Source organism: Sceloporus occidentalis, unplaced genomic scaffold (assembly GCF_023333645.1).
Source record: "Sceloporus occidentalis isolate IW3139 unplaced genomic scaffold, rSceOcc1.0.p SCAF_6, whole genome shotgun sequence".
Taxonomy (NCBI): Eukaryota; Metazoa; Chordata; class Lepidosauria; order Squamata; family Phrynosomatidae; genus Sceloporus; species Sceloporus occidentalis.
Genome location: NW_028316986.1, coordinates 41,328,900 through 41,355,497, shown reverse-complemented (window position 1 = coordinate 41,355,497; position 26,598 = coordinate 41,328,900). Strand labels below are relative to the sequence as shown.

The following is a 26,598-nucleotide window of genomic DNA, read 5'->3' as shown; positions in this document are numbered from 1 at the left end:
TGCAATTACCTGCAATTCTGTGCATCATTCCCTTGTCTTTTCTAGGCTCTGTGCTCTTTCTGTTATTGGGGATTGTGTGTGTGTGTGTGTGTGTGTGTAATATTTACTTTCAAGTTCCTTGTTGATTTATGGCGAACCCATGAATTTTATGGGTTTTCTTAGGCCAGGGATACTCTGGTGGTTTTGCCAGTTCCCCCTTCTTAAATATAGCTTACACCACCTGTAAGTATAGAATCATAGAATCGTGGTAGAGACCGCAAAGGTCATCCAGTCCAACCCCCTGCCATGCAGGAAATCACAATCAAAGCATCACCGACAGATGGCCATCTAGCCTCTGTTTGAAGACCTCTAAGGAAGGAGACTCCACTACACTCCGAGGGAGTTTGTTCCACTGTCGAACAGCCCTTACAGTCAGGAAGTTCCTCCTAATGTTCAGGTGGAATCTCTTTTCCTGCAGTTTGCATCCATTGTTCTGCGTTCTAGTCTCCTGAGCAGCAGAAAACAAGCTTGTTCCTTCCTCAATATGACATCCCTTCAAATATATAAACAGGGCTATCCTATCACCTCTTAACCTTCTCTTCTCCAGGCTAAACAGACCCAGCTCCCTAAGGCGTTCCTCATAGGGCATGGTTTCCAGACCATTCACCATTTTACATGACTCTGCCGCATCGCAATGTTGACTCATGTTCAACTTACGGTCTACTTGGACTCCTAGATCCCTTTCACATGTAGTCTTGTTCAACCAGGTGTCCCCTATCCTATATCTGTGCATTTCATTTTTCTGCCCTAAGTGCAGTACCTTACATTTCTCCATGTTGAATTTCATTTTGTTAGCTTTGGCCCAGTTTTCTAGTCTGTTCAGGTAATTTTGAATCTTGATCCTGTTCTCAGGGGTATTAGCTGCTACTCCTAATTTGGTGTCATCTGCAAATTTGATAAGTATGCCCCCAATTTTGTCCTGATTTCAACTGGAGCGTGTCGAAAGGAGGGCGACTAAAATGGTGAAGAGTCTGGAAACCATGCCCTATGAGGAACGCCTTAGGGAGCTAGGGATGTTTAGCCTGGAGAAGAGAAGGTTAAGAGGTGATATGATAGCCCTCTTTAAATATTTGAACGGATGTCATGTTGAGAAGGGAACAAGCTTGTTTTCTGCTGCCCCAGAGAGCAGGACCTGTTCGACAGTGGAACAAACTCCCTCGGAGTGTAGTGGATTCATCCCTGGAGGTCTTTAAGCAGAGGCTGGATGGCTATCTGTCGGGGATGCTTTGATTGTGAGTTCCTGCATGGCAGGGGGATGGACTGGATTGCCCTTGTGGTCTCTTCCAAGTGTACGATTGTATGATTCTATAGCAAGTCAGTTTACATGACTCTCCATTATCTCCTCACAACAATTTTTTGAGTTAGGTGCAGCTAAGAGAGTAAGACTGCCACATAGTCACATTTTGAGTTTCATGGCTGTCTACAGACTGAAACCTGGTTTAGCCAGATCCCAGTCTTCCACTCTAACCACTATACAGCATTGGCATAGAAACATGAAAGATACTCTGTTTGACAAGAGATCTTCAACTTTTCCTAAATATTTAATTCTTCCATGGTAGCTATAGACTTTTACTCATCAAAACAAAGATCAGACCCTCCTCTGTAATAAAGGAGCAGTAGCATAGAATGGTCTGGTACAATAAGTAAAAGAAAACATTTGCTATTAAGGTGTCTAATTACATGTCACTTAATATTGCCAATTAATTGGTCAGTTAATATGGCCAATTAATTTGACAAAATTGGTGTACTTGAAAAAATTAATGGATAAGACTGTTCTCTTGAAATAATGCAGTTTGACACCACTTTAGGTGCTGTAGCTCCATCCTATGGAATCCTGGGAGTTGTAGTTTTACAGCCTCTCTGCCAAAGCATGCAGGTGCCTCACAAAATTACAAATCTGTAGGATGGAGACATGGCAGTTAAAGTGTTGTGAAAACTACATTATTTCTACAATGTGGATGCACCCTGTGTGACCTGGCAATGGAGTTTGCTTAGGAATATCCTTATAAACTATCCTTTGGTCTCATGGAGCTTGCCCAAAATAACTTAACATTATTAGCATGTGTTTATCATTTTCTGTATGTGCAACCATACTGACTGACAATATGTAAGTGTGGATTTTCCTATTTTTAGTTAATATTAATCAGCTTTGCTAATTGGTGAGAATGGAAGTAGTGAGAATTATGCAATTAGGTCATTATTTTGGTTATGTTCTTTTAGATATCAGAAATATCACAAATCAAGTTGCATTCTACTATCACAAATCAAGTCGCATTCTACTTCTGTTTTATTAATCATATTTTAATATATATTTTGGTACAGTGGGCCCTTTGTATATACAGAGGATCCGTTCCGGACCCCTCCGCATATGTGAAAAACTGCAGGATCTCAAGTCCTGTTGATTTCAATGGTGGAGCTCTCCTCTTCCTTGTCTCCCTGGGCTTGCGGTCTGCATGAGCTCAAGTCCACGTACGGCAAGGCTTCATATGGGGTGGACGGACTATATATTTGTAACTGGCTTACAAAATGATTACATTTTTACATGATTACAAGTAGCAGCTACATTTCCACTATGAGATACTGCTTGTCTGAAAAGAGCTTTCTACAAGGAAGACGTCATTAAAGTATTCATTGCAAAATAATCTTTGTATGTTGTCCAGCTGGCTAAATAAAGGCTTTTCCTTCAACAAATGAGTTAGATTTATATCCTTCTTCATCCTAGCAGCTCATAAATGGTGTATTTCCTTTCCTGATAACCTTCCTGTGAGGTGAGTTAGGCTAAGAATCATTGACGTTGTCTCTGGCTGAACAGAGATATGACATAAGCTGTGTCACACTGGCTTTTGATTGAAATTAACAATTAAAATGTTCCAAGTCTAATGGTTATATGTGGAAAGGACGTTTTATTGCTACTAGCATGTCTGATAACACCCTGCATAGATGAAGAAAAACATCTCAGTAAGTTTTACCTAAATTTTCTGTACTGTAGAGAACAAGCAAACATGTTTTAAACAGTATAGTAACTTGTGGTCAACAAAGGACACCACTGGAAACCAAACAAGGCTTGCTGCAGCAAATAATGATATGAAGTCTTTTAACAGGATGTAATGAATTACTGCCTGTAGAGGTAAAGAGTTAAAGTGAGTGATTAAGATTGTTCCACCTTTCCATATGCTGTGGATGTGTGGGAGTGTAACTGCTACATGACAGCAGTAAGTGGCTAAAATACTTTCTGAGAACTAGTGTTTTTCTACTTGTTTTTTCCCCATTTCCAGATATCCATGCTATAAGTGCACATCCGTTCTAAAAGAAACCCAAAGCAACCCTGTGATCCCAACAACTACGACTAAGCGTGTGTTTTTGCTTTAAATCTAACTGTTTTTAGAGGCTGAAAATTACAGTTTTGTCCTCTGTTCCTACTAAAATTACCTATATGAAACAGACCTTAAAATATAGGCAAAATAGCCTATGGTGTTAGGTATTCTGGGCAGCCTCACATGAACTCCTTTGTGTAATACAGTTGGAATACCATCAAGTACTGGGATTAGCTAGCTCAAAGCTAATAAAGAACCACTTTAATATACACATGTCCCTCCACATTTGTGGCTTTGACTTTTGCAGATTTGATTATCCACAGATTTTATTAATATATTCTCTATGGGAATATCAAGGTCCTCTAGCACAACACTATGGTCAACTTTAACCAAAAGTTGCACTGAAGGACCTAGAGATTCCTAGAGAGAACACTTCACTGCGCATTTGCAGCTCATCCAGCACAATTCTGTGGTCAGTGTCTGGCAGATATTGACCACAGAGTTGCACTGGAGGACCTAGAGAGGTGTTCTCTCAGGTAAAAACACAGTGTTTTTGTAATTTTCAGTTTTTCCACATTCATGGGGGTCCTGTGCCCCGCCTTAGATTCATATGACTATCATAAAACTGAACATCTGCAGTGGGGGGTTGGCTCTTAAAGTGTTATAAATGTCATCCTGATTGCAATTGTTTTCGATATCTGGGCATATGCTAGTGTCTGTGTTATAGGTGGGCAAGTGATTGGGTTAAGAAGACTGAAAGGAGTGGTTGTGAATCATTGAATGCATGCTGTGGGAGTTTAGATAGGAGTGCCATAAGTCAGCATTCTTCTGAAGGGCATATGTTATCTTTATGATAGAACAGCTGTTTTGCTGTGTACTAGTTTTAATCTCCAGTTATAAGATCTTGGGCATCAAAGAAAGTTCCAGCCAAGAAATGGTACTTGGTTGGTGAAATACTAGATGATTCTTTTGTTTGTGTTGTTGGGAGGGGGGGTGAGTACTCTTTTTGATAGAAAAGGGATGGGACTGGGAGAGGATGGTTAAGGGTGTCTTCTAATTTTGTTTCATGTGGCTAGAATTTGTAATATTTCTTTGTATAGGAGAATTTCTGTCACAATTCAGAGACTTGTATTATTGAATACATTTCAGTTCGTGCTACCTGAGGATGTTGACAGGATCCTTGAAGAGTATCACCATGTGCATACTGGATCCATTCCCTTCCTGGCTCTTAAAAGCAGCCAGAGGGGAACTGGCTGAATGGGTAAGGGAGGTATTGATTACCTTGCTGCACCAAGGCAGGGTTCTAGCCTGACTCAAAGAGGCTCTTTTGAGGTTGTTAATGAAAGAAATATTCCCTGAACCCACCATATTACAGAATTACCAATATCCTTTCCTTGGACAAGGTTCTGGAGCATACGGTGGCTTCCTGTTTCCATGTGTTCTTGAATGAAATAGATTGTCTGGAGCCATTTCAATCTGGCTTCAGGCCTGGTCATGGAATGGAGTTAGCTTTGCTCCTTTTGATGGATGTCCTATGATAGAAAGTGAATATAGGATGTGTGTCCCTGTTTATTCTTCTGAACCATTCAGTAGTTTTCAGTACCTTTGACATTAGCCTTGAGCAGACAGGGCAAAAGGAGTGGCCAGAGGCCGCTCCCACACCGATTGCTACAGGACCCTGGTGACCAGACCCTGCGGTCCCGAGGTTGGCTACTGCTGCAGTCCCAAATGGGTTGTGGCATGGAGCGGATAAAATCTTTTTGCAGCTGGGTTTGGGCTGCTTTAGGCAGTCCTGGCACAGTTTCCATGTGGTTTGGGTGTGTGTGTTGTCTAATTGCCACGCCCCCAAACCGTGCGGAAGGAACCTTATTTGCCTGTATATTTTGGGCCAGAATTATCTTTACAATGGGACTTAGGAACAGTAGTTCTGTTCTTTTTTGGAGAAGTGAATTCAGAAAGTGGTGGTTGCTTGAATCCGTGGATAAAGAATCCATGGATATGGAAGACTGATTGTATGTGTGTGTATATATATCCCGCTCTTTTCCCAGGACTGGGACTCAGAGCGGCTTCACAGCAATTAAAAACAAACAAACAAAAAGTACAATTAAAACATTTAAAAAATAAATAGATAAATGACATGCATTACAGAATGATTAAACTAGTCCAACATTCCTGCCTGTTCTTATAGTGATTCCTTAAATGCCTGTTTGAACAGGGAGGTCTTCACTTGCCGACGGAAAGCCATCAAGGAGGGAGCCGTTCTTATCTCTCTGGGCAGGGAGTTCCAGAGTCTAGGGGCAGCCGCTGAGAAGGCCCTCTCGTGTCCCCATCAAACGTGTTTGTGAAGGTGTTGGGATGGAGAGAAGGGCTTCTCCAGTGGATCTCAGAGTCTGGGCAGGTTCATACCAGGAGAAACGGTCTGCCAAATAATGTGGACCTGAGCCATGTAGGGCTTTGTAGGATATAACCAGTACCTTGAATTGTGCCCGGGAACGAACTGGCAGCCAATGAAGCTGTTTCAACAGGGGAGTTGTATGGGCTCTGTAATCGGCGCCTGTTAACAGCCTGGCAGCAGCTCTTTGAACCAGTTGAATTTTCCGAACACTTTTCAAAGGCAGTCCTATGTAGAGCCCATTACAGTAGTCCAAACGGGATGTAACCAAGGCATGTACCACCATGGCCAGATCTGGCTTCTCAAGGAACGGGCGCAGTTGGCGCACAAGTTTTAAATGTGCAAAAGCACTCCTGGTCACAGCAGAGACCTGGGCCTCCAAGTTTAAAGCTGAGTCCAATATTACCCCCAAACTGCGAACCTGTGTCTTCAGGGGGAGTTTGACCCCATCTAACACAGGCTGGATCCCTATTCCCTGATCTGCCTTCCGACTGACCAGGAGCACCTCTGTCTTGTCTGGATTAAGTTTCAACTTGTTTGCTCTCATCCAGTCCATTACTGAAGACAGGCACTGGTTTAGAACCAGGACTGCCTCCTTGGATTGAGGTGGGAAGGAGTAGTAGAGTTGAGTGTCATCTGCATATTGATGACATCGCACCCCAAAATTCCGGACAACCTCTCCCAGCGGTTTCATGTATATGTTAAACAGCATAGGGGACAACACAGAACCTTGAGGGACCCCACAGGTCAATGGCCAAGGGGTCGAACAGGAGTCCCCCCATACCACCTTCTGAGTTCGCCCCTCCAGGAAGGAACGGAGCCACTGTAGAACAGTACCTCCAAGCCCCATCCCAGAGAGGCGGTCTAGAAGTATACCATGATCGATGGTATCAAAAGCTGCTGTGAGGTCCAGAAGAACCAACAGGGACACACTCCCTCTGTCAAGTTCCCTGCGTAGGTCATCCACCAAGGTGATCAAGGCTGTCTCTGTTCCATAACCAGGTCTGAAACCAGATTGAAATGGATCTAGATAATCCGTTTCATCCAGAAACCCCTGGAGTTGGGAAGCCACCACATGTTCCAGAACCTTGCCCAGAAATGGTAGGTTAGACACTGGCCGATAGTTATTCGTTATTGTGGAATCCAATGATGACTTTTTTAACAGAGGCCTCACAACAGCCTCCTTTAGGCAGGATGGAATTCTGCCTTGTTGTAGGGAGGCATTGATTACTTCCTTTACCCACTCAGTCAGTCCCCCTCTGGCCTGTTTAATAAGCCAAGAAGGACAAGGGTCCAGTACACATGTGGTGGCTCTTACCTTTCCAAGGATTCTGTCCACATCATCAGGCTGCACAAGTTCAAAAGTATCCATTAACACTGGACCAGTAGGAGTCAAGGTAACATCCACTGACATTGTATTAATTGTAGCATCCAATTTGGACCGAATCTGAGTGATTTTATCTGCAAAATGCTGAGCAAATTCTTCACAGCGAGCCTTTGAGTGGTCTGCATTTTCTACTAGAGGGTGAGTGTGTAAAAGACCCTTGACCACTTGGAACAGCTCTGCTGACCGGCTCCTTGCAGATGCAATGCTGGTAGCAAAAAATAATTTCTAAATATATCTAAATATATCCCATTTAGACTACTATGAGGCTTCCTTTGGAAACTGTTTGGAAGTTTCAACAGGTCCAAAATGTTATAGCCAAACTGCTGATTGGGGCTGATTACACAGAACTTGCAACTCTCTTTTTAAAACAGCTTCACTGGTTACTGGTTCATTTCTGGACACAGTACAAAGAACTTGTTGTGGCTCACACTGCTTAAGTTCAGATATGTGAAATACTGTATCTCCCTTTATATGAACCTGCCCAAATCCTAGACTCCTGGAGAGAGGGCTTTTGCTTGCTCCCAGAACTGTCACAGGCATGTTTGGTAAGAACACAAAAGGTTTTCTTGGTGGCTGTTCCCAGGCTGTGAAATTCTGTTCTACTGGAGGCTAGGATGGCCCTTTTCTGGATTTTTGCCAGTATTTGATTTAAACAGGCAGTTGATGATTAATTGCTTGTGCAGGAGGGGATTTTTATGGGTGTGTGTCCTGTATTTTTATCTTTATTTTCTCTTTTAAAATGTACTTTTAAAGTTAATGGTGTTTTAATATGAAAGGTTGTTTTAACTTCTTTATTATCAGGTTTTTAGCGCTACTTATTTTAACCTTATTGCAAGCTGCCTTGAGTCGCATGTTGAAGAAAGGTGGGAAATAAAAAGAAAGAAAGATGGCAATTGAGCCTCCAAGGTGCCTTGTTTTCGTGGCATTCAAGCCCCACCGTAAAATGCATTGCTGAAATCTGGCAGCAGACCATACAGCTAAATTTCTGTATCCAGCAGGAATATCCTCTTAAATCTAAACATTTTAAAGGAGTTATATGGCTTGCTGCCTAAGTTTGGTGGCAAACTGTGAAAGCCCTGTTAATTAGGCATCTCAGGCTTGCTTTAAAAGTTGTTTCCCACCTTGCTGCTGAGTTTTGATGCTTAGATGGGAGTGTGGCCCATATTGAGTTCTCTGGGTAGAGGAATTGGCATGTGGATTGTAGAGGGGTCTGCTTGCAAGCAGAGTTTCCTCTTCAGACATACTATATGTCCCCCGAACTGATTATTGTTTTCCCTAGTAGCTGACTGCAATTATTGTTCCCCCTTTGAGTTGTTGTAATACATTTTTATGTTTTTCTGCTATGTACATTTGTATGATATTATGGTTTTTTAGCTGTTAAATGCTGTTGGCGTTTAGTCTGGGAAGCCATTGCTGCTTAGTATGGATAGAAACTTAAAAAATAAATGCTTTTTATGCTACACGTTTGAAGAAAGGTGTGTGAGAGAATTCTTGAATAATTTGAATGTACTTTAACTTATGAGAACCTGGAAGCTATTTATCTTAAACTGACGTATTTACAAATCTCATCTCCATGAATGTCATGTGAAATAGTTGATACTTTAATGTGATGTTTTACCTCCTGTTTTTCCATGTTCTGGAATCATAACAAATATTGTAGCCAAATTAAAGCACATGAATAGCTGGTGTGCTGATTTTGCATATTGATACTGCACAGCTGCTGAACCCCACCCCCCAAAACAGTGCTTTTTGTTGCTATAAATCACAAAAATTCAATTTGTTGAATGCTATCAAAATGTTTTAATTAGACTTTCTGTAGTAATTCATGAGAACTCTTTTATCTGTGAAAAGTTAATAAGATAACAGTGTATTGTTAACAATTTCTGTTATTGTTTGTGCTTCTGTTCTTGTTTGTTTCTGTTTCACTTAGTTCAGAATTACTCATACCATTGTCCCCAGCCTTATTTTATGTTGTTTCTACAAGGCCATATATTCTTATATTTAGACATGCTGTATATACTCACGTGTAAGTCAAAACATTTGTTACAGAGAATCAACCCTAACAGCCTGGGTTGATTTATGACAGGAGGCAGATATGAGAAGCCCCTTTTTAGAGGGGCAGGACGGAAGCAACACTCCCATCCCATTACCCCTCTTTTGCCCAAACCCGAGAAAGAAAGGCAACCCTCCCTCCTACTTCACCTACTCTTCAGGCCTGAACAGTGTTCAGCAGCAATCCTGCAATGGCCATTTTTAAATTGGGGCATACTGTACAAGTCTCTCTGTAGAGAGACTGGTCTCATTTTTAATATGGCATACAATTTAAATCTTGTAAGGCCTGGCAGTCTCTTCAAAGAGGCTTATACATTATACCTCTAATAAAAGTGGCCACCACAGTTTTTCTGCAGGGACCTTATAAATTTAAAAACGACATGCTCTAGGTACACTTAGAAGTAAGTGTATTGAAAAATGTGATCGGCTTATGACTAAATGGTTGGGATTTAAAGAATTAGCTGAAACAAAGAGAATTTTGTCATGTGTTTCCTGAAAGATAGCTCCTCTTTCCCTAATGCTGCAGGGAATATCAGTGTTCAGATTGAGGGGAGCCACATAACACAGCATTTTACATGGCTGAACATGATCTTTAAAAAACCCACTAGGCTAGCATGATCCCTTTGTTATGCCAAAATTAGTTCTTGGAGACTCAGCTGATTGATGTATTTATAGTTCTGGCACCAAATGCTTGTTTATCATTATACAGCTCACCCTTCCTATTTGTGATGGCTCAGTTGCATGGACCTCCACAGATAAAACAAAATGCACATGCTCAAGTCCCATTATAGTCAGCAGGCGGCAATATGAATGTGACCGCGTGCATGGAGCACCATTGAAAATAATGAGGCAGGGCAATCTGAAGACCCTCAAATCCAGCGATGGCCAGCCCACTGATAGGGTAGGCTCACTTTATTTGTGGTTGTTATGCACCACCAAATTGATGTTGACTTATGTCAACACTATGAATGAGAGATCTCTAAATCAACAACCCTACTCATATTTTTTTGAGCTCGAGAGTTGTGGCTTCATTGATTGAGTCAACCTGTTCATAATGTGGTTTTCCTCATTTCCTTCTGCCTTCCATTTTACCAAGCATTATTGTCTTATTATGAGCCGGTGTGGCGTAGCGGTTTGAATGTTCAGCTATGACTCTAGAAACCAGGGTTCAAATCCCCACTGAGTCATGAAGCACATTGGGTAATCTTGGGGAGGTCACACACTCTCACTCTGAGAGGATGGCAATGGCAAACCCCCTCTAAAGAAATTTGCCAAGAAAATCTCATGATAGGGTCCCTTAGGTTGCTCTAAGTCAGAAATGACTTGAAGGCATAGAACAGCATTATTTTTTCCAGTTAATGTCATCACAGGATGTGTCCAAAGTCTGATAGGCTCAGTTTAGTTATTGTTACCTCTAGTGAGAATTCAGGCTTCCTTTAACAGTCCATGTTATCTGTAGAACATTCCTCCAGCACTACATTTCAGATGAATTGATTATTTTTTCACTGTTCAGGTTTCACAACCATACATAGAAATTGGGAATATTTGTGGCATGGATGATTCTGACTTTGGTATTTAGTAAAGATATGGCTTTATTTCTAGTCACTTCATAGCTGCCCTTTTTAGTCTTCTTCTGATTTCTTGACTATAGACTCCATTTTGATTTTATGATCGAACAAACAATACAGAAAATCTTGTATTTTCTATGACTTTATAATCTACTTTGAAGTTATAAATCTTCTGTAATTATTTTTGTTTTTGACTAGAATGTACATAACAGTAACGGCAAACCCTGCTTTTGAAAGTTCTTCCTCAAGTTTCATTGGTAGTCTTTTCTGTGTCTTTGCTATTTTCTGCTAGTAATATGGTTCCATCTGCATATTCTTGATGTTCCTTTCTCCAATTTTTCATGCCTCCCTCTTCTTCCAGTTTATGTATAATATGTTCTGTATATAAGTTTAACAAATACAGTGAGAAAATGCAGCACTGTCTTACACCCTTTCCATTTGGAACCCATTCTGTTTTTCCGTATTCTGTTTTGACAATGGCCTCTTGTATGGGTTTTACACATCAGGGTTATGAAATGTTGTGGCACACCCTTTTCTCTTAGTATAGTCCATCCGTTTGTCATGTTCTACACAGTGAAATACTTCAAAAACAGAAAAACCTGGGAGGAATGTTGTGGTATTGACTCTGAACTCTGGTAGATTTTTTTTTAAAAAAATATTTTATTAAATATAAAAATTAGAACAAAGTACAATAACAATGAAAGAGGTAATGCCTCTGACAGAATACCATCTTTGTGCAGTAAGCAGTGGCTGAATTGTTTTTGTTTTGGTCTGGACTTCAAGGAATGTCTGCAGCACAACTCATGAAGCAAGTCTTTCCAAAACTTGCAGTGATGTCATGGATAACTGTAATAATTTGTGTGGTGATATACATAATCAATAAAGGGAATCCAAGGCGGGATACAAACCGCCGCTTTGCGGCGTTCCCCCGCCGGCGCCATTTGCTCCGCACAGGAGCTGCAGCAGCCAAACCGCGCGGCTCCCGTGCGGAGCAAAAAAGAAGCTCCATTTCGGAGCTTCTTTTCGCGGCACACTGATGATGTCGCGAGACGCTGCTGGCGCATTCGCGACGTCATAGGCGCCGCGACACGTCTGGACGCTATGCGTCCAGTACGTAAAGATGGCGGCACCCATGTGGAAGGGGCACCGCCATCTTGTACGTATTGTATACATACTAGGGTTAGGGGGGTGCGGAAGCACCGCTCCTTCCTAACCCTAGTACATATACAATACGTACTATATGGCAGTGTGTATCCTGCCCAAGACAATAAATGGGTCCATCTTTTCACTTTTAAGGACTTTTTATGTTTCCATTAATTCTATATTCAGGTCAAGGTTACACTTTTCACAGCTGAAACTTTGTCTCATTGGCAGACCCATTCAGCTATGTCTGCCTAAATACTCTAAAACATTGATCTTCAAATTTTTTCAGCCTACCGCCTCCTTTTCTCTTGGGTGACAACTCTAGTGCCTGCTAATGTCTCTTTATTGATATGAAATCTGCTGTTCGTGCAGCAGCCACTGAGCCAGTGGTGTCTATCTCAGCTGCATCAAGCTCACCACCACCTCCTCTTCGCTTCAGCCTCTTATATGGGAATACAGCAGTGGCAGATGCTCAGTCTTGGTCTTCTGTCTTGCCTGCACCCGCCTTGTAGCAAAAGGAAGGCCACCTGGCTGGTTGCTCAGTTCCTCTTACCAGCGTGACTGCGTGCAAAGGGAGCAGAGACTGAGCAGCCGGGCAGACAGTCACCTTGAGAGCAGCAATTGAGCTGCTGGCTGAGCAGCGACCAAGAAGCCTCTCAGCTGCCCTTGTGGTAATGGCTGACACGGGTTAGAAGCTTCTCAGTTGCTGCTTGCCTGGCTGCTCAGTTGCTGTCCCCAAGGTGACTGGGTGCAAAGGAAGAAGCTTCTCCCCACTGAGGAAGGACTCTCAATTCTTCTTCTCCAGGGTGGAGTGGGATGCAACTAACTTCAATTTCTTCTCACCAGTGAGGGAGGACACTCAGTCCAAGAATGGTGAAGAACTGACCCTGGATATTCCTCTCCCTCCTTCCCCAGAACTGTATGTTTCCCACACAGCCTCACGTCATCCCCCTCAACACAAACATTGTTTCTTCTGCTACCTCTTCTCTTGGCCTGTCCAATGAAAGTAAGCAGGAGCAGCAGCTCAGCTCCAACCTGCCAGCCAAATCCTGGCATAACTCACAAAGTTTCAACAGGGTCCCAGATATGGAAAATCCCTTTTGCCTCCACTTCTCTCCCCCGCCCCGCCCCAGCATACTCTTAACTCCTCATCTTCACCATGGTCTTAAAGGCCTCTGGTTCCTCCTGCCTTTCGTGCACAGCAGGACTTTGACTGAAGGCCCCCCTGCTGCCCTTTTCCCTCATGGCCTCTCTGCTGCCCCCTTTCTTCCTCACTCCCCCCAGACCTTTCCACTGGCCCCCCAGGGGGGGTACTACCCACTTTGGGAATCACTGCCCTAAAAGCATCAGACCCTTGTCTGATCTTGAATGTTAAGCAGGTTCTACTGTGGTTAGTACATCATTCGGAGACTGCTAATGAATACCAGGTAGTGTAGGCTATATTTCAGAGAGTGGAACTGGCAAAACTACCTCTGACCCTTGCTTTAAAAAAAAACCTATGAAATTCATGGGGTCTCCATAAGTCACACGCTGCTTGAAGGTACACACACACACACACACACACATTCTGGCTGTAGATAACAAGAAAGCTCTGGTAGCTGAGCATACATATAGTCATCATAGTGTATCATGAGTATGTCTATGCTGTGAAAAAATTGCATTTTTAAATAAAAGGTACTTAACCTCTGGAGAACCTCCTAAAATATATATTTTCCCATTGGTTATATTCTGCCCTCTAGGATGAGATTTGTGAAACTAACCAGTGATTTTTTGCAAGGCATTTCATAGCATGTTTTGAAGCTGATGCTGGAGAACCCATGAAAAAGACTTATAGTACAAATCTCTAGATACCTACTCAGTTCTGTGGAGGTCACTTCAGATAAATGGGCATGGGATTATACTGTTTCATGTGTTTTGGAATTTTTCCCTTCTCTGTTTTGAGGCATTATTATATTGTAGTCCATATGATTCTGATAACATTGTAATAACATGTAATAATTCTGATTGTAATAACTTGCATTGTTGAAAACAATGTATTTGTGTAGTCTAATGCAGGTTTTCTACTTCACATTAATTGTTTGAATCTGTGAGGTTGTTTGCAATGTACATAATTATCATGCAAGTTTAGATTGTTACACTGGTTTTCTGTAGAACTACGTGTTTACATGTTGCTGAAGTCTAGAATCTGAATTTGATTGAGTTGTGGAATTGTTAATATTCTCTGCTATGCAAGGTGTGGTTCAGATGTTACCATGTCCATTTGAAAGTTTGTGAGTAAAGGTCTATGTGGCAGTGCTTAGCATGGAAGTTGCAACACTTATAAACCTGTCGTATTGGCAGAGTATGTGTAGTGTTGGCGTATGTCAGCAGGTACCTGGGAAGGAGGTTGCTGTCTTAAGTTCCTATGTTGGGAGAAAGGCAGGGTATAAGAAAATAAGAACAACAACAACTTGCAAAACCATCTCTGAGTATTCCTTGCTTAAGCAAATGATATGAAATTCATGGGGTTGCTGTAAGTGGTCAGGTGACTTGAAGGCAGACACAAACACACCTGGGAAATTCAAGGCTGCCATTGGCAAACTGTTCAGTTACCATCAGTCATTTAGTATATTTTAAGATGTTATAATTTCTGTGTTGAGCACTTCATTGTTGAAGTATAAATTGATAATGCTTCTGGAATTGGTAACATTTGAACTAGCTCTTGGATGAACAACACTGAATTTCCTTTTTATAGCATTGAGCATATGTGTGAGTCAGACAACAGTTTCTCACAATAGCATCCCACAGGGCCTTTGTGAATACAGTTCTGTTGGACTCTTGCCATCCACTGGCCTCACATAACAGAACTTCTAACTCTGATGGGAATGGTAGAACCACATACAGGACCTGCTTTTAAGAAAAGCCCCTGTACAAAGCCAGCTTTGAAGTCTGACGTAAGTAGTGAGAAGCTAGACAATAGAGGCTTAAGGCATTGTGTTCCTAGTTCAGTTTTCCAAATATGCCATTTTGGTATGTTTACACTTTAACTAACTCGGCAAATATACAAAAAAGTACTTTGCAGACTTTATTCTGTTTCAAAACTGTATTTGTTTATTAGCAGATCAGGTGAGTGTGGTGTCTGTTCTCTTCTATGACTATAGGTGTTTTGTATGTAAAACATTTTTATTTTCTTAGAAGCATTGTTAGCACTGGAAAAATGAGTAATTTTGTTAGGTACATTTTTAGGCTTTCCCCCCTCCTAGTAGAAGAAGAAAAGGACATTTAATCAGGGGTAGGCTATATTTCAGAGGAAGGGACTAACAAAACCACCTGTGAGTGTTCCTTGCTTAAGAAAACCCTGTGAAATTCATAGGGCTGGCATTAGTTGACGGGCGACTTGAGGGCACATCACATACACAACTGAAGTATTTCCCGATTGGCACACACTTAAAAAATATCAGACTTGCCAGAGAGGTAATTTTTGACTGTAGCAGCTTCATTAGTAAAAGTGTATTTCTTTTAAGTAGAGGAGAGTTCTTAGGAATCATCTTTCTTGAATGTGATAATCTTATTGTTGCTGACAAGACCATGAGGTACTGTATGCTCTTGATTTCACTTTTTTCTCTTTACGTAACTCCATTGCCATCAGGATTATATTTATAGTTTGTGGCTTAATATATTTTTATTGATGTCTGTGTTCTTCATATGAGTCCCAGTACGAGTAACTTTCAGTACGGTTCTTACAGATACCTACTCAGATATAAGCCCTTTTGATTTCATTGGGGTATATTTCTGAGAATTCAGAAATTCATTGTGTTAAAATGGCAAAACCATAATACTCTTTAAGCTTTTCTCTTAGCTTGGAATATAAAGGCATTTAGTTTGTAATCCTATATTGCATCCCATTTTGAAAGGCAGAGTTTCTCCAGTTGTGTGTTAAGGAGGTCTTTTTAACCTCAGGTTATGTGTTCTGTTGATTTTGAGAAGTCAAATGTTCTTTCTTACTGTCAAAGATAACTTCAATGACAAATTATTTAGACAGTAAAGATTACTATATGATGAGAGGGAGTAAGTCAGAGGCCAAGGGCTTTATGTTCTTCCATGGGACAAATGAAGAGTAAAAGGCTCATATCTTATTCAGGCCTAAATAATTGTAACAATTATGCCGCACTTCCTACTGTACTCCACCTACTCTGCATCATAACTTCCTTTCTCACAGTTGTGGCTGAATGCCAGAGCAGCACAAACTGGACCGTCTGCAGTAACTGAAAAAGCAGAAACGTAGGCTGGCCGTCACCCAAAGATGTAGGTAAATACTATTTTTCTCCTTGTGTTAAGATTTGCCATAGTGCATTGAGCAACTAGCTATGAAATGTTACAGTATGTTAGTGTTTATTTTTAGTAGGTTGATTTCATTGTCACATACTTTGTTCTTTAAGCACAGTGAATATTCAGGCAAGCAAAAATTGAATAGTTGAATACTTGAAAAATTGGCATTGAAATGTGTGGGGAATTCTATTTTGCTTGATCTTTTGGAGAGTTAGGGACTATTGTTAGCCATGTTAAAGTTGGAAACTGTGTCTGTTCACTCAAAGGGAATACAGTACTGTATATCAAAAGATTAAAAACCTGCTACTGTAGAGAATGCTTTCTATCATTTAGAAAGTTGAAATTAGGTCAGCAAATATGATAAATATTTATGTTGTTGATTTCCTTGCAATCTGTGTGTGGAACACTTACATCTGTGTTTTCTGGGAATAGGTTAAAATGAATCAGATTGCAAAAAAGTTGTTTAAATGAGTTCCTATTGGGTAAAGACGCTGAAACTGTTTGGCTGTTTCACATAGCTGTATAATTTCTGTAATTGCTAGGCTTTTATTGCTTGTCCCCTCCTCCCACTCAGCTTAAAATAACTACTGTTCTTTTCTGAAAAATATGAATGAATGAAGCCTTTCATGGCTTTTCAGAATTGGCCATGTGGTTCTTTCTAGAACATTGTCTGTGAGGAAGAGTAGCTGTGTTGAAGTAAAGGTTGGTATTAATAGCACAGAAGAAGTGGTTTTGCATGACACCAAGCCTGTTTATTGTGTCAGTATTTAATACATGCTACTTTGAGAGAGGTTTTCTTTATAAAGTGCTATAATCTTCAGAGGCTCTTTCAAAACAATGCATTTAAAAGGTTCAGTTAGGGAGTTAATCTGAAGTACGGTATTTGGTTTACAGCACTGAAACTATTTCCCTTATTTTATATAGCACTAGCTCAGATTACTGAAGGATATAAATTGTGTGGGGAGAATGAAGTCATTCTAGTTTGGTTGTGGCAGCTTCACAGAAATCTTTTTCTTATTTTGTTGCTGTTGCGTGCCTTCAGGTGGTATCCATCTTAATGCAAACCTATTGCAGGATTTTCTTGGCAAGATTTGTTCAGAGGAGATTTGCCATTGCAAATATGAGAGTCACACACTCAAGAGGCTGAGAGTGTGTGACTTAGCCAAGGTCACCCAGTGGGTTTCATGGTCAAGCATGGAATTGAATCCTGGTCTCTTGTTTCGTAGGCCAACACTCCAATTGGCATTGAAATGTGTGGATCGCCAGTGTCGTAGGCCAACACTCAAACCAACAAACCACTATGCCATGTAGGCTCTCTTTTTAGGATTGTCATTTTTTCCATGGAAAAGTGTATCTCGTGTAATGTCTGATGAATATGTCTGTCTATGCTGCCTTACATGTGCTACACCTTTTATTTGTGATGTGAACTTGAGGTTCTAATTTGTGAAGGGATGGTGCTACGTCAGTTAAATATTCTTTCTCTGCACTACTTTCTCGTCATTTTGATACTCCTGTTTAAAAACAACATCAACCTTAAACTATGAGGTGGAATGGAAAGCAGCATCTAGTTTTCAAAATATTTTCTGAGCTGTCTGAAGGCAGGATAAAAGAAGTGTTTTTATGTATTTCAGTATTTTGATTATCTGTTAAACTCTTCTTTGCATGAGCATGAAATATTAGGTTCATTCCCTTGCTCTTTTTTTTTTTGTTATGCTGAAGAGATCTTCTTTGAATTACAATCTGATGTAAAGAAAGTCTTTTTATCTTTTATTGCATAAATGGAGTTGTTGAATTGGTTTTTCATCCAGAGATATGATTCTGGTCAAACAAGATGACTCAAAGGGAAGACTTTGAAAATTGCTCTAGATGAACATGTAATTAACATTCTCATTAATTAAAATATAAATGAATAAACTAGTGGATCACAAGTTTGCTCTGTTTGTATATATCTTCATGAAAATGAGAGTTGGATTAGCATTTGGGGACCCTCAATTGAAATCCCCATTCATTCATGAAGCTCACTGTAACCCTACTTACCTCACAGGATTGTATAGATCAGATGCTGAACAGAGAGAACTTTGTATGCCTCCATGAGCTCCTTGGAGAAAGAGCATATTAAAACTGTAGTGGATGTTTAATGAACATATTTCTGGTTATTATAGAGCTTTTAATCAGTACAAATTTATATTCCTTAAGTGGGAAAGCATAGTTACTCTTTAGTGAGTTTATTGTCACCATCACGTAAATTGTTGAAAGACTATTTGAAATTAATTTGCACTTCATAATGTTGAATGAGATTAGGTCTTGTGTTTTTGAGTGGCAAAGGTATGACACAGAGCAAAAAACATGGCACTTCTAAAAAAGTGAAAACATGTGAGAGGGCATTAGTTTCTATAGCGAAAAATTATGCAGCATTTTATTTTTAAAATTTATATCTCACCTTTCTCCCAGCACAGGACCCAAGGTAGCAAGTATGTATATCACAAAGATACCAGGCAATGTTGTTAGAAAGCATAGAAATTTTTATGGAATTCTTTGTATATAATCCTTGGGCTGAATAGTTCAAAGACGATTATGTTTAATATAGGATGTATAAGGTACACCTAACCGTGCTGTGCTCACCTGCTTTTCCTGTTGTGCCTTGTTGTCCGGCCCTAGGGTGTGTTAGAGATCTATATTCAGCAGAGATGTGTAAGACATATAATAGCTATGTGGACATTCATTTGGTGAAGGGATGTAAAGATCAGAGAAGATATGGAATCAAACCGAATAACAAATAGTGATGAGAACAGGAGAAGGAGTACACTTCATCCATAAAATTACTTGAATAATATCTTCTTCTGCTGTTGTGAACTCCCTTCTCCTTGCTTGGCAATCAAGTTGCACTTGCATAAGAACAGCCATGTCAGGTGAGACTATATAGCCTACTGCTTTTTTATGTAGTGGTCAACCAGTTATCTCTGGGAAGCACACAAGCAGGACAGCATATTTCTGCTCAAGTTTCCCCTCAAATAATATTGAAAGGCAGTATCAGAAGCCGTGTATAGCAGTTATAGAATCATAGAGTTGGAAGAGATCACAAGGACCATCCAGTCTAACCCCTGCCATGCAGGAAATCACAATCAAAGCATCCCCGACAGATAGCCATCCAGCCTCTGTTTAAAGACCTCCGAGGAGGGAGACTCCACCAGACTCCAAAGGAGTGTGTTCCACTGTCGAAATGTTGAAGTGGAATCTCTTTTCCTGTAGCTTGCATCCATTGTTCTGGGTCCTATTCTCTGGAGCAGCAGAAAACAAGCGTGTTCTCTCTTGAATATGACATCCGTTCAAATATTTAAACAGGGCTATCATATCACCTCTTAACTTTCTATTCTCTAATCTATCCAACGGGGCCAGTTTGAGAAAATAGTGTTGGGGAATTCCTGTTCATCCCCATCTCCATTAAGCTGTGGGTGCTGTAGGGTTTCATCTTATCTCCTTTTTTAATTAAAAATCGCTATGAAGGAGCTGGGAGTGGTCCCCAAACTGTGCCTTCTAAGAGATTTTGGACTTCAGCTCCCAGAAGCCTCAGCCATGTTAGCCAGTAGTGTGGGATTCTGGGAGCTGAAGTATAAAAATCACTTAAAGAGAACAGTTTGAGGACCACTGTTCTAAAGCTTGGTTTCCAGTTTTCTAGTCGATTACAAACCATGGTTTGATGTGAGATCTGAATTACATTTTTACATACTACAACATTTGATTTTAAAATGCCAAGTATATGGACAGTATGTGTGTATATAATAGATAGATAGATAGAGAGAGAGAGAGCGCAAGTATTTGTTCTGTAAGAAATTGTAGGAGCATGAAGGAAACTGTCTGTCTTAGAAATCCAACTGTGATTTATTTAACTCTTTAACATATTTCATTCATAGATCTTCAAGTGATATGTATGATATAGTAGCAATAGCAAGTACATTTTTATACCACTTATCGGTGCACTTAAGCACTCTCTCAGCGGCTTACAAAGTGTAAGCTAATTGCCCCCAAAATCTGGGTACTCATTTTAGCGACCTTGGAACGATTCAAGCCTGGGTCAAGCTTGAGCCCTTTTGCTAGTATTGAACTTGCAACTTTATGGTTTGTGAGTGAGTAGCTGCAGTACAGGCATTTAACCACTGCACCACCAGGGCTCCTACTAGTATAGTAAAGTATGCCACTTCAGTTAAAATAATTTAATACCGGAAGCCACAACTGGTTGCTATGACATTGAATCAAAATTCAAGGTAACTCCAGGAAACAAATAAAACAGGCAGTTATTTAGTTGTTGTCAGATTGTTGTTGGATGCAATTTGTCTAGCCTTTAAGAGCACTGAAGACACCAGTTACTATTGAAATGGGCACTTCTGAATATTGAATATTTTACCATCCCTTCCCCCCATTGCTGTTAGTAATGCAGCCTGTGGATCTGCAATTGAAGAATCAGTTGTAATTTTTAAAGAGTGCTAAGTAAGACTGTCACAACTTAGTTCTCCACATGTAAATTGAGATAGTTTAAACAGATTTCACAAGGGGTTTCAGTGGAAACTGCTTTGGTATTGTAATGCAGTATATGAAAAATGACATAGGAAACAAATTCCTTTCAGACGAATTGAATAAGATTATGACATCATTTTTTAAGCTTCAAGGTTGTAGACTTTAGGACATATATAGAGAATGTGTCAGACCTATTTTCTTGGAGGTTTCCAAGTTTTTTAAAAAATTAACTTGGACATTTTCAAAGGAAAGTATGGTAGCAGAAAGTAATCTGCTGTTCACGGGTCAGCAGCTTTTGGGACATGTTTGCTTTGTTCACTTTAAAAGTGATTATCAGTATTGATTCCTTTTGGAGTATTCATTCTGTTTGTTTATAACTTTGGTAATAAATAATGTCGCTGCGCAGTTTGAGCACAGACACATTTTGTGCCAAAAGAACGATTCTACAATTGTTAACTATTGCCAGATGTTTGGATCTGTGCATTTATCCAATGTGTTTGTGTCTATGTGTAGTTTGCGATATATGCACTCTTGGTGAGAAACAAAGATTTTGACAGACAACAAAAACATTACTAATTCTGTAATAGAAGTGGTAATTCCAGATGCTGTTGAACTGCAGCTCCTAGCATTTTCACCACTGGCTGTGCTGGGTAGGGGTATGGGGAATTACAATTCAGCAACAGAGATCCCACCCCTTTTCTGTGATTTAGTCACGAATGATATTATAACAAAATAATCTTATGTTTTACAGATGTTTCTTACAGTGTACCTCAGCAACAATGAGCAACACTTCACAGAGGTGCCAATCACCCCAGAAACTACATGCAGAGATGTAGTGGATTTATGTAAAGAGCCTGGTGAAACTGAATGTCACCTAGCAGAAGTATGGTGTGGCTCAGGTAAGTAAAATGTGGCATTTGTGACTTGTCAAGCATCTAGAAAAGTCTCTACTTTATTATAATCCCAGGATTAATGAAAACATTTAACTAAAATAAGGGGTGGTTAACACACAGACGGCATGTGACTTCTTACTGTTATTGCCAGGCTTCCACTAACTCCCACTAACAAATGTGTGTATAGGATATGCACTTTTGTATGTAAAAAAACATTGATTTTATATCATAACAGATTCAGCTGGGATGGTATGAGGTCTATGTTGAGTTTGAGGATCTCACCATTCCTTTTCTAGAAGTTACTCACCCCTGAAATTAAGCTTTGCATGAGTATGTAGAACAGTGGTTCTCAACCTGTGGGTTGCAACCCCTTTGGGGGTTGAATGATCCTTTCACAGGGGTCACCATTGGAAAACACATATTTCCGATGGTGTTAGGAACCAAGACACCGCTCCTCTATGGTTGTCGATCACCACATGAGGAACTGTATTAAAGGGTAGCACCATTAGGAAGGTTGAGAACCACTGATCTAGAAGACTTAAACTCTGCAATTTAAATTTATGATTCATGTAAAATGAAAGCTGGCTGTTACAGTAACAGCATTCTAAAAAGCTGGGTTGAAATCTCAGCTAAATCTCTGACAACGATATTCGGCCTTGCCCCTGGATGTCTTGATTGTTGATGTTTGATGTAATATTTTTAGATTGTGTATGTACCGATTTTAGTAGCCTGTAATCCCGCTTCGATCCACTGGGAGAGGCAGGGAAACATATCCTCCCTTCATTGGCTCCCCCTTCCTCTTCCGCATCTGGTACAAGCTTTTGTTATTGACTTTCAAAGCCCTCCATGGATTGGCCCCTCCTTACTTACCTGACCTTCTTTCTTCTTACATTCCTACTTGCATCCTCCGCTCTGGTAGTCAAGGTCTCCTGTCACAGTGTAGGATTACCACTGCCCCCTCCTGAATTCGCCCCTTCTCGCTTGCTGCCCCTTACTCCTGGAACCTTCTTCCCACACATGCACACCTCATCACTTCTCTACCGAGTTTCAAAACTGAGTTAAAGACTATATTGTTTAGAGAAGCATTCCCAGAAGCGAGCCCCTCTCTGACCCAGGAAGCCTCCTTTTAACCATCCATTAAGAAGCCAAGCCCTTCTTCCAGTCCATCTGCCTTGGTCCAGGCCTCGGAGGCGGAGAAGAACTGCTGGACCTGATCCCATTCCCCACCACCACTCCCTTCTCCTTTTGTGTCGTGTCTTCTTAGATTGTAAGCCTGAGGGCAGGGAACCGTCTAACTAAAAGATTGTATGTACAGCGCTGTGTAAATTTATAGCGCTTTATAAATAAAGGTTAATATTATTATTATTATTATTTATAAGTCAAAGATTTATTTACATAAGACACTAAATGTGATTCCGTCTACATCTGTAATGCAAATGTAAAACCTTCATTTGTTAGAATGTGCATTTCCCTGTTAAATGTCCCTCCTGCTTTCTTTCCCACTTCAACAGTATTTGCCCATGTGCAGGATTACCATGAGTTGTTCTGTTAATTTATACCTAAAAGTTCTCAGCTGTTTCACATGGTGTATTCCATATTTTCTATTAATGCTTATAGCATACTTCACTTCTTTAAAAGGATGGACTCTTTAACTTGCTTGTCCAAAAGTCTTGGGAAATGTAAGACTGTAATGTCACTTACCATTTTCTGAACACCACTTCTATGGATAGTAAATCTGATATCTTGAAATGAGAGAGATCTTGGTGTTTATGGAATGTCCCTTGCAGGGATATATGCCTGGAGTTAACTTTTTGCTGTTCCATAACAAAAAACAAAAATTTGTCCAGACATTAAAAAATGTCTTAAACTGCAGTGGAGAAAGTGTGGACTATAGGTGGCATGTAGTCCCTCCACCTCAATATTATGCTCCCCCTCCTCTATGACACCCCAAAACACTTTGAAATATTGAGAAAGAGAATCACTGGGAAATTGCCAAGATGTGCTAGTTTGGCCTGTGCCTTCCACCACCTGTGAAGTAAAAGACACTGAATACCAGCCAAAATTGAAGTTGGAGGTAACACCAGGTCACTTCCACATTACCCGTGTGTGTGTGTGTGTGTCATGAGTCTCCTCCCCTTGTGTAGTTGCTCACACCTGTCTTAAATATTTTAATTCATTGCATTTTTGTCTGCTGTTCGTTTTCTTGTTTTACTTGTTTTTGTTATGTACCGTCTTTAAAATTTACAGTTAAAAGATGATAACTCATTACATATCTGTTTATTTCCAGCCTAAAATGATTATCCACTGGAATGTAGGTTTTTTGCATGGTTAAAATCTTGCTCCTTATCCTCTTAATTTGTAGCCATAAATTGCGATAGCCAGCATTTATTTTGCATGATAATTTTTAAAAATCTCCCAAGAGCCTCAAATTCTGTCTACCAGAATTACTCATGCTGGATGAACAACAATAGTTTTGAAACTAATATAGGATAAGCCTTTTTATACTAAAGCTAAGCACAGTAGATACTTTGCTAAGGAAAATCCTGTTGTATCTTTCAACCCACGTGTCAAAAATTTTAAATGAACACCACAACTCTCCATATCTTAGATGATTCACAGATCCACTGTAACTGTAGCATTGGAGTCATGTAAATGGGTATATACTGCCTAATACTTTTTGTTTTAGGTGTACAGTTTTTCTAATGCCTTACAGACTAATATTCAGTTTGGTTCGCTTTTCTTATTTAAAATCTTTAAAGCAAAGGTGGTCAGCTTCTCAAGTCTGCTTTCCTTTTCACTAAACTTCCCATGATCTTTTCAGCTGGAAATAACCAGAATGAAAAAAAATGTATCTGAACATATTCTGAATTTAGGAATTTGCAGTAACAAAACTGAATGGACTTTACATCCCTTTCATGCAAAAGACAACACGTGGTTACCATAACTGTTCTTCATGTCTGCAGCTTGCTTTAGGTTGTAATTTTTTGTTGTTGCTGCTAAGAACAATTGATAGTTAGAAACCGTTTTCATCCGAAGATCTGCCAGTAAATCCCAGTCTGTCTTCTGCTTAGCCATGCTTTGGACACTGCTTCTCTCTCGCACTAAACAGTAATGATTGTGCATGATGGCCTGCTGTGTTGTGCTGTCATGCTGACCTAGGTCAGCTTGCCATATTGGCAGAGCAGAACAGGTTGTAGCAACAGCACAGCAGTTAGCATGGCCTTATAGAATCCTAGAATCCTAGACTTGGAAGAGGCCTCAAGGACCATCCAGTCCAACCCCCTGCCATGCAGGAACACACAATCAAAGCAATCCCCAACAGATGGCCATCCAGTCTCTGTCTAAAAACCTCCAAAGAAGGAGACTCCACCACAGTCCAAGGGAGTGTTTTCCACTGCCGAACAGCTCTTGCTGTCAGGAAGTTCCTGTTAATGTTGAAGTGGGATCTATTTTCCTGTAGTTTGCATCCATTGCTCCATGTCCTGTTCTCTGGAGCAGCAGAAAACAAGCTTGCTCCATCCTCAATGTGACATCCCTTCTAATGTTTATACAGGGCTATCATATCATCTCTTAACCATCTCTTCTCCAGGCTAAACATACCCAGCTCCCAAAGTCATTCCTCATAAGACATGATTTCCAGACCATTGCTCAAAGCACCAATTTTCAGATACAGATACTGCTAGGAGCAGGTTTTAGATAATATGAAGTGTTAAATAAAAAGTTAAAGAAGTACGACTTTTAAGTTGTTGAATAAATCCATCCTTGTACTCTGATAGCAGTTTGTTTTATTGTAATGCTAAGTCTCCTTGTTTCTTGACAACAATGGATTAGTACACACAGTGGCCATGGCAATTACTAGTGGGAAATGTAGCACAAATGCCATTGTCTTAACTTTAATTAGTTTTTACTAGAGTATTGAGTCAACCCCATCATAAATCCTCTTTCAGACTGTCCTCTTCAAAATTATAATGGTACCTTCTTCCCCTTGTGATTTAGAAGATGAGCTGTTTAGCTGTCTAGACAAATAACCATGGAAGCTGCTTTTTCTGTAACAGTGACCTACTTGCTTATACTGTAAAACTAATCTCCTTTGACAGTGACCCCAGAAAATTTCCTTCCTAGATTGTTTCAATGTGCCTGCAGATTTTTTTTCCTTAAAGGAACCTCATTTTCTCAGTGTTCTTTTATTTATAAGCCAAGAACCTCCAATACCCCCCCCCCCAAAAAAAAAAAAAAATACTTGCAGAAGGGAATATTTATAAATAGGCACTGAAATCAAACATTTAAACAAAAAGACTCAAATAGAGTGGGAGTTGGGCTTTCCTAACATCATTATCTATTTGTACAATTCAGCTTTATTTTTTATTCAAAATATTGTTTACTGTTTATAACTATCAGTATTCCAGTATTTGCCTCAATCACTTGTGTGTCATAACCTCGTTATTTTTTATTCTTGAGTCTTATAGATGATCACATCTATAATCTGTTACATTCTGTCTCTTTACAGCAGGGATGAGGAACATGCTGACCATGGCTTCCAACTCCAAAATGCTCCAAAACACAGCAGTTTCCCTCCTAACACCCCTGATCCTGCCCCCCCCTGCCCAAAAATTGGCAGACAAGTGCAAATTGAAAGTAGATTTGTGGTCATTTCTAGGTCACATTTTCAGCCAAAATTGGCACCTGCTACAGGGATGAAGGTTTCCCCCCACCACAAATGGCCCACCTCTTCTTTCCTGTGAAATGTAAAGCCAGGACTTGCTAGATCATTTGAGTGCAATTGTGATAAAAATGTTAAGTTAAAAGACAGATTTGCTTTTATGCTTTTAATTCACATAGAGAAAAATCAGGTTGAAAAGCATTGACTGCTTTTAGTTTTAAATGTAGATAAGGAACTCACTATTCCTTTACACAAGAGGAAAGAATCTTTATCAGCATTTAAAGATAGAAGGCTGCTGGTCTGTCATTTGAAAGCTTTTGACGTAACCTT

At 40.2% G+C, this 26,598-nt stretch overlaps 1 protein-coding gene across 5 annotated transcripts in view; it reads left to right on the top strand.

Annotated features, from left to right (window-relative positions):
• Positions 1 to 26,598, top strand: part of TP53BP2 (tumor protein p53 binding protein 2) — a 91,781-nt gene that overhangs the window by 27,199 nt on the left and 37,984 nt on the right. For 3 of the 5 annotated variants that reach the window (XM_089529393.1, XM_089529392.1, XM_089529396.1), the window contains exon 2: positions 21,467 to 21,614. In XM_089529393.1, coding sequence (XP_089385519.1) covers positions 21,467 to 21,614 — 148 coding nt within the window. Of the gene's footprint in view, positions 1 to 16,140; positions 16,180 to 19,091; positions 19,113 to 21,466; positions 21,615 to 26,598 lie in introns of those variants that run through there. The other 2 variants (XM_089529394.1, XM_089529395.1) reach the window with 2 other exon arrangements.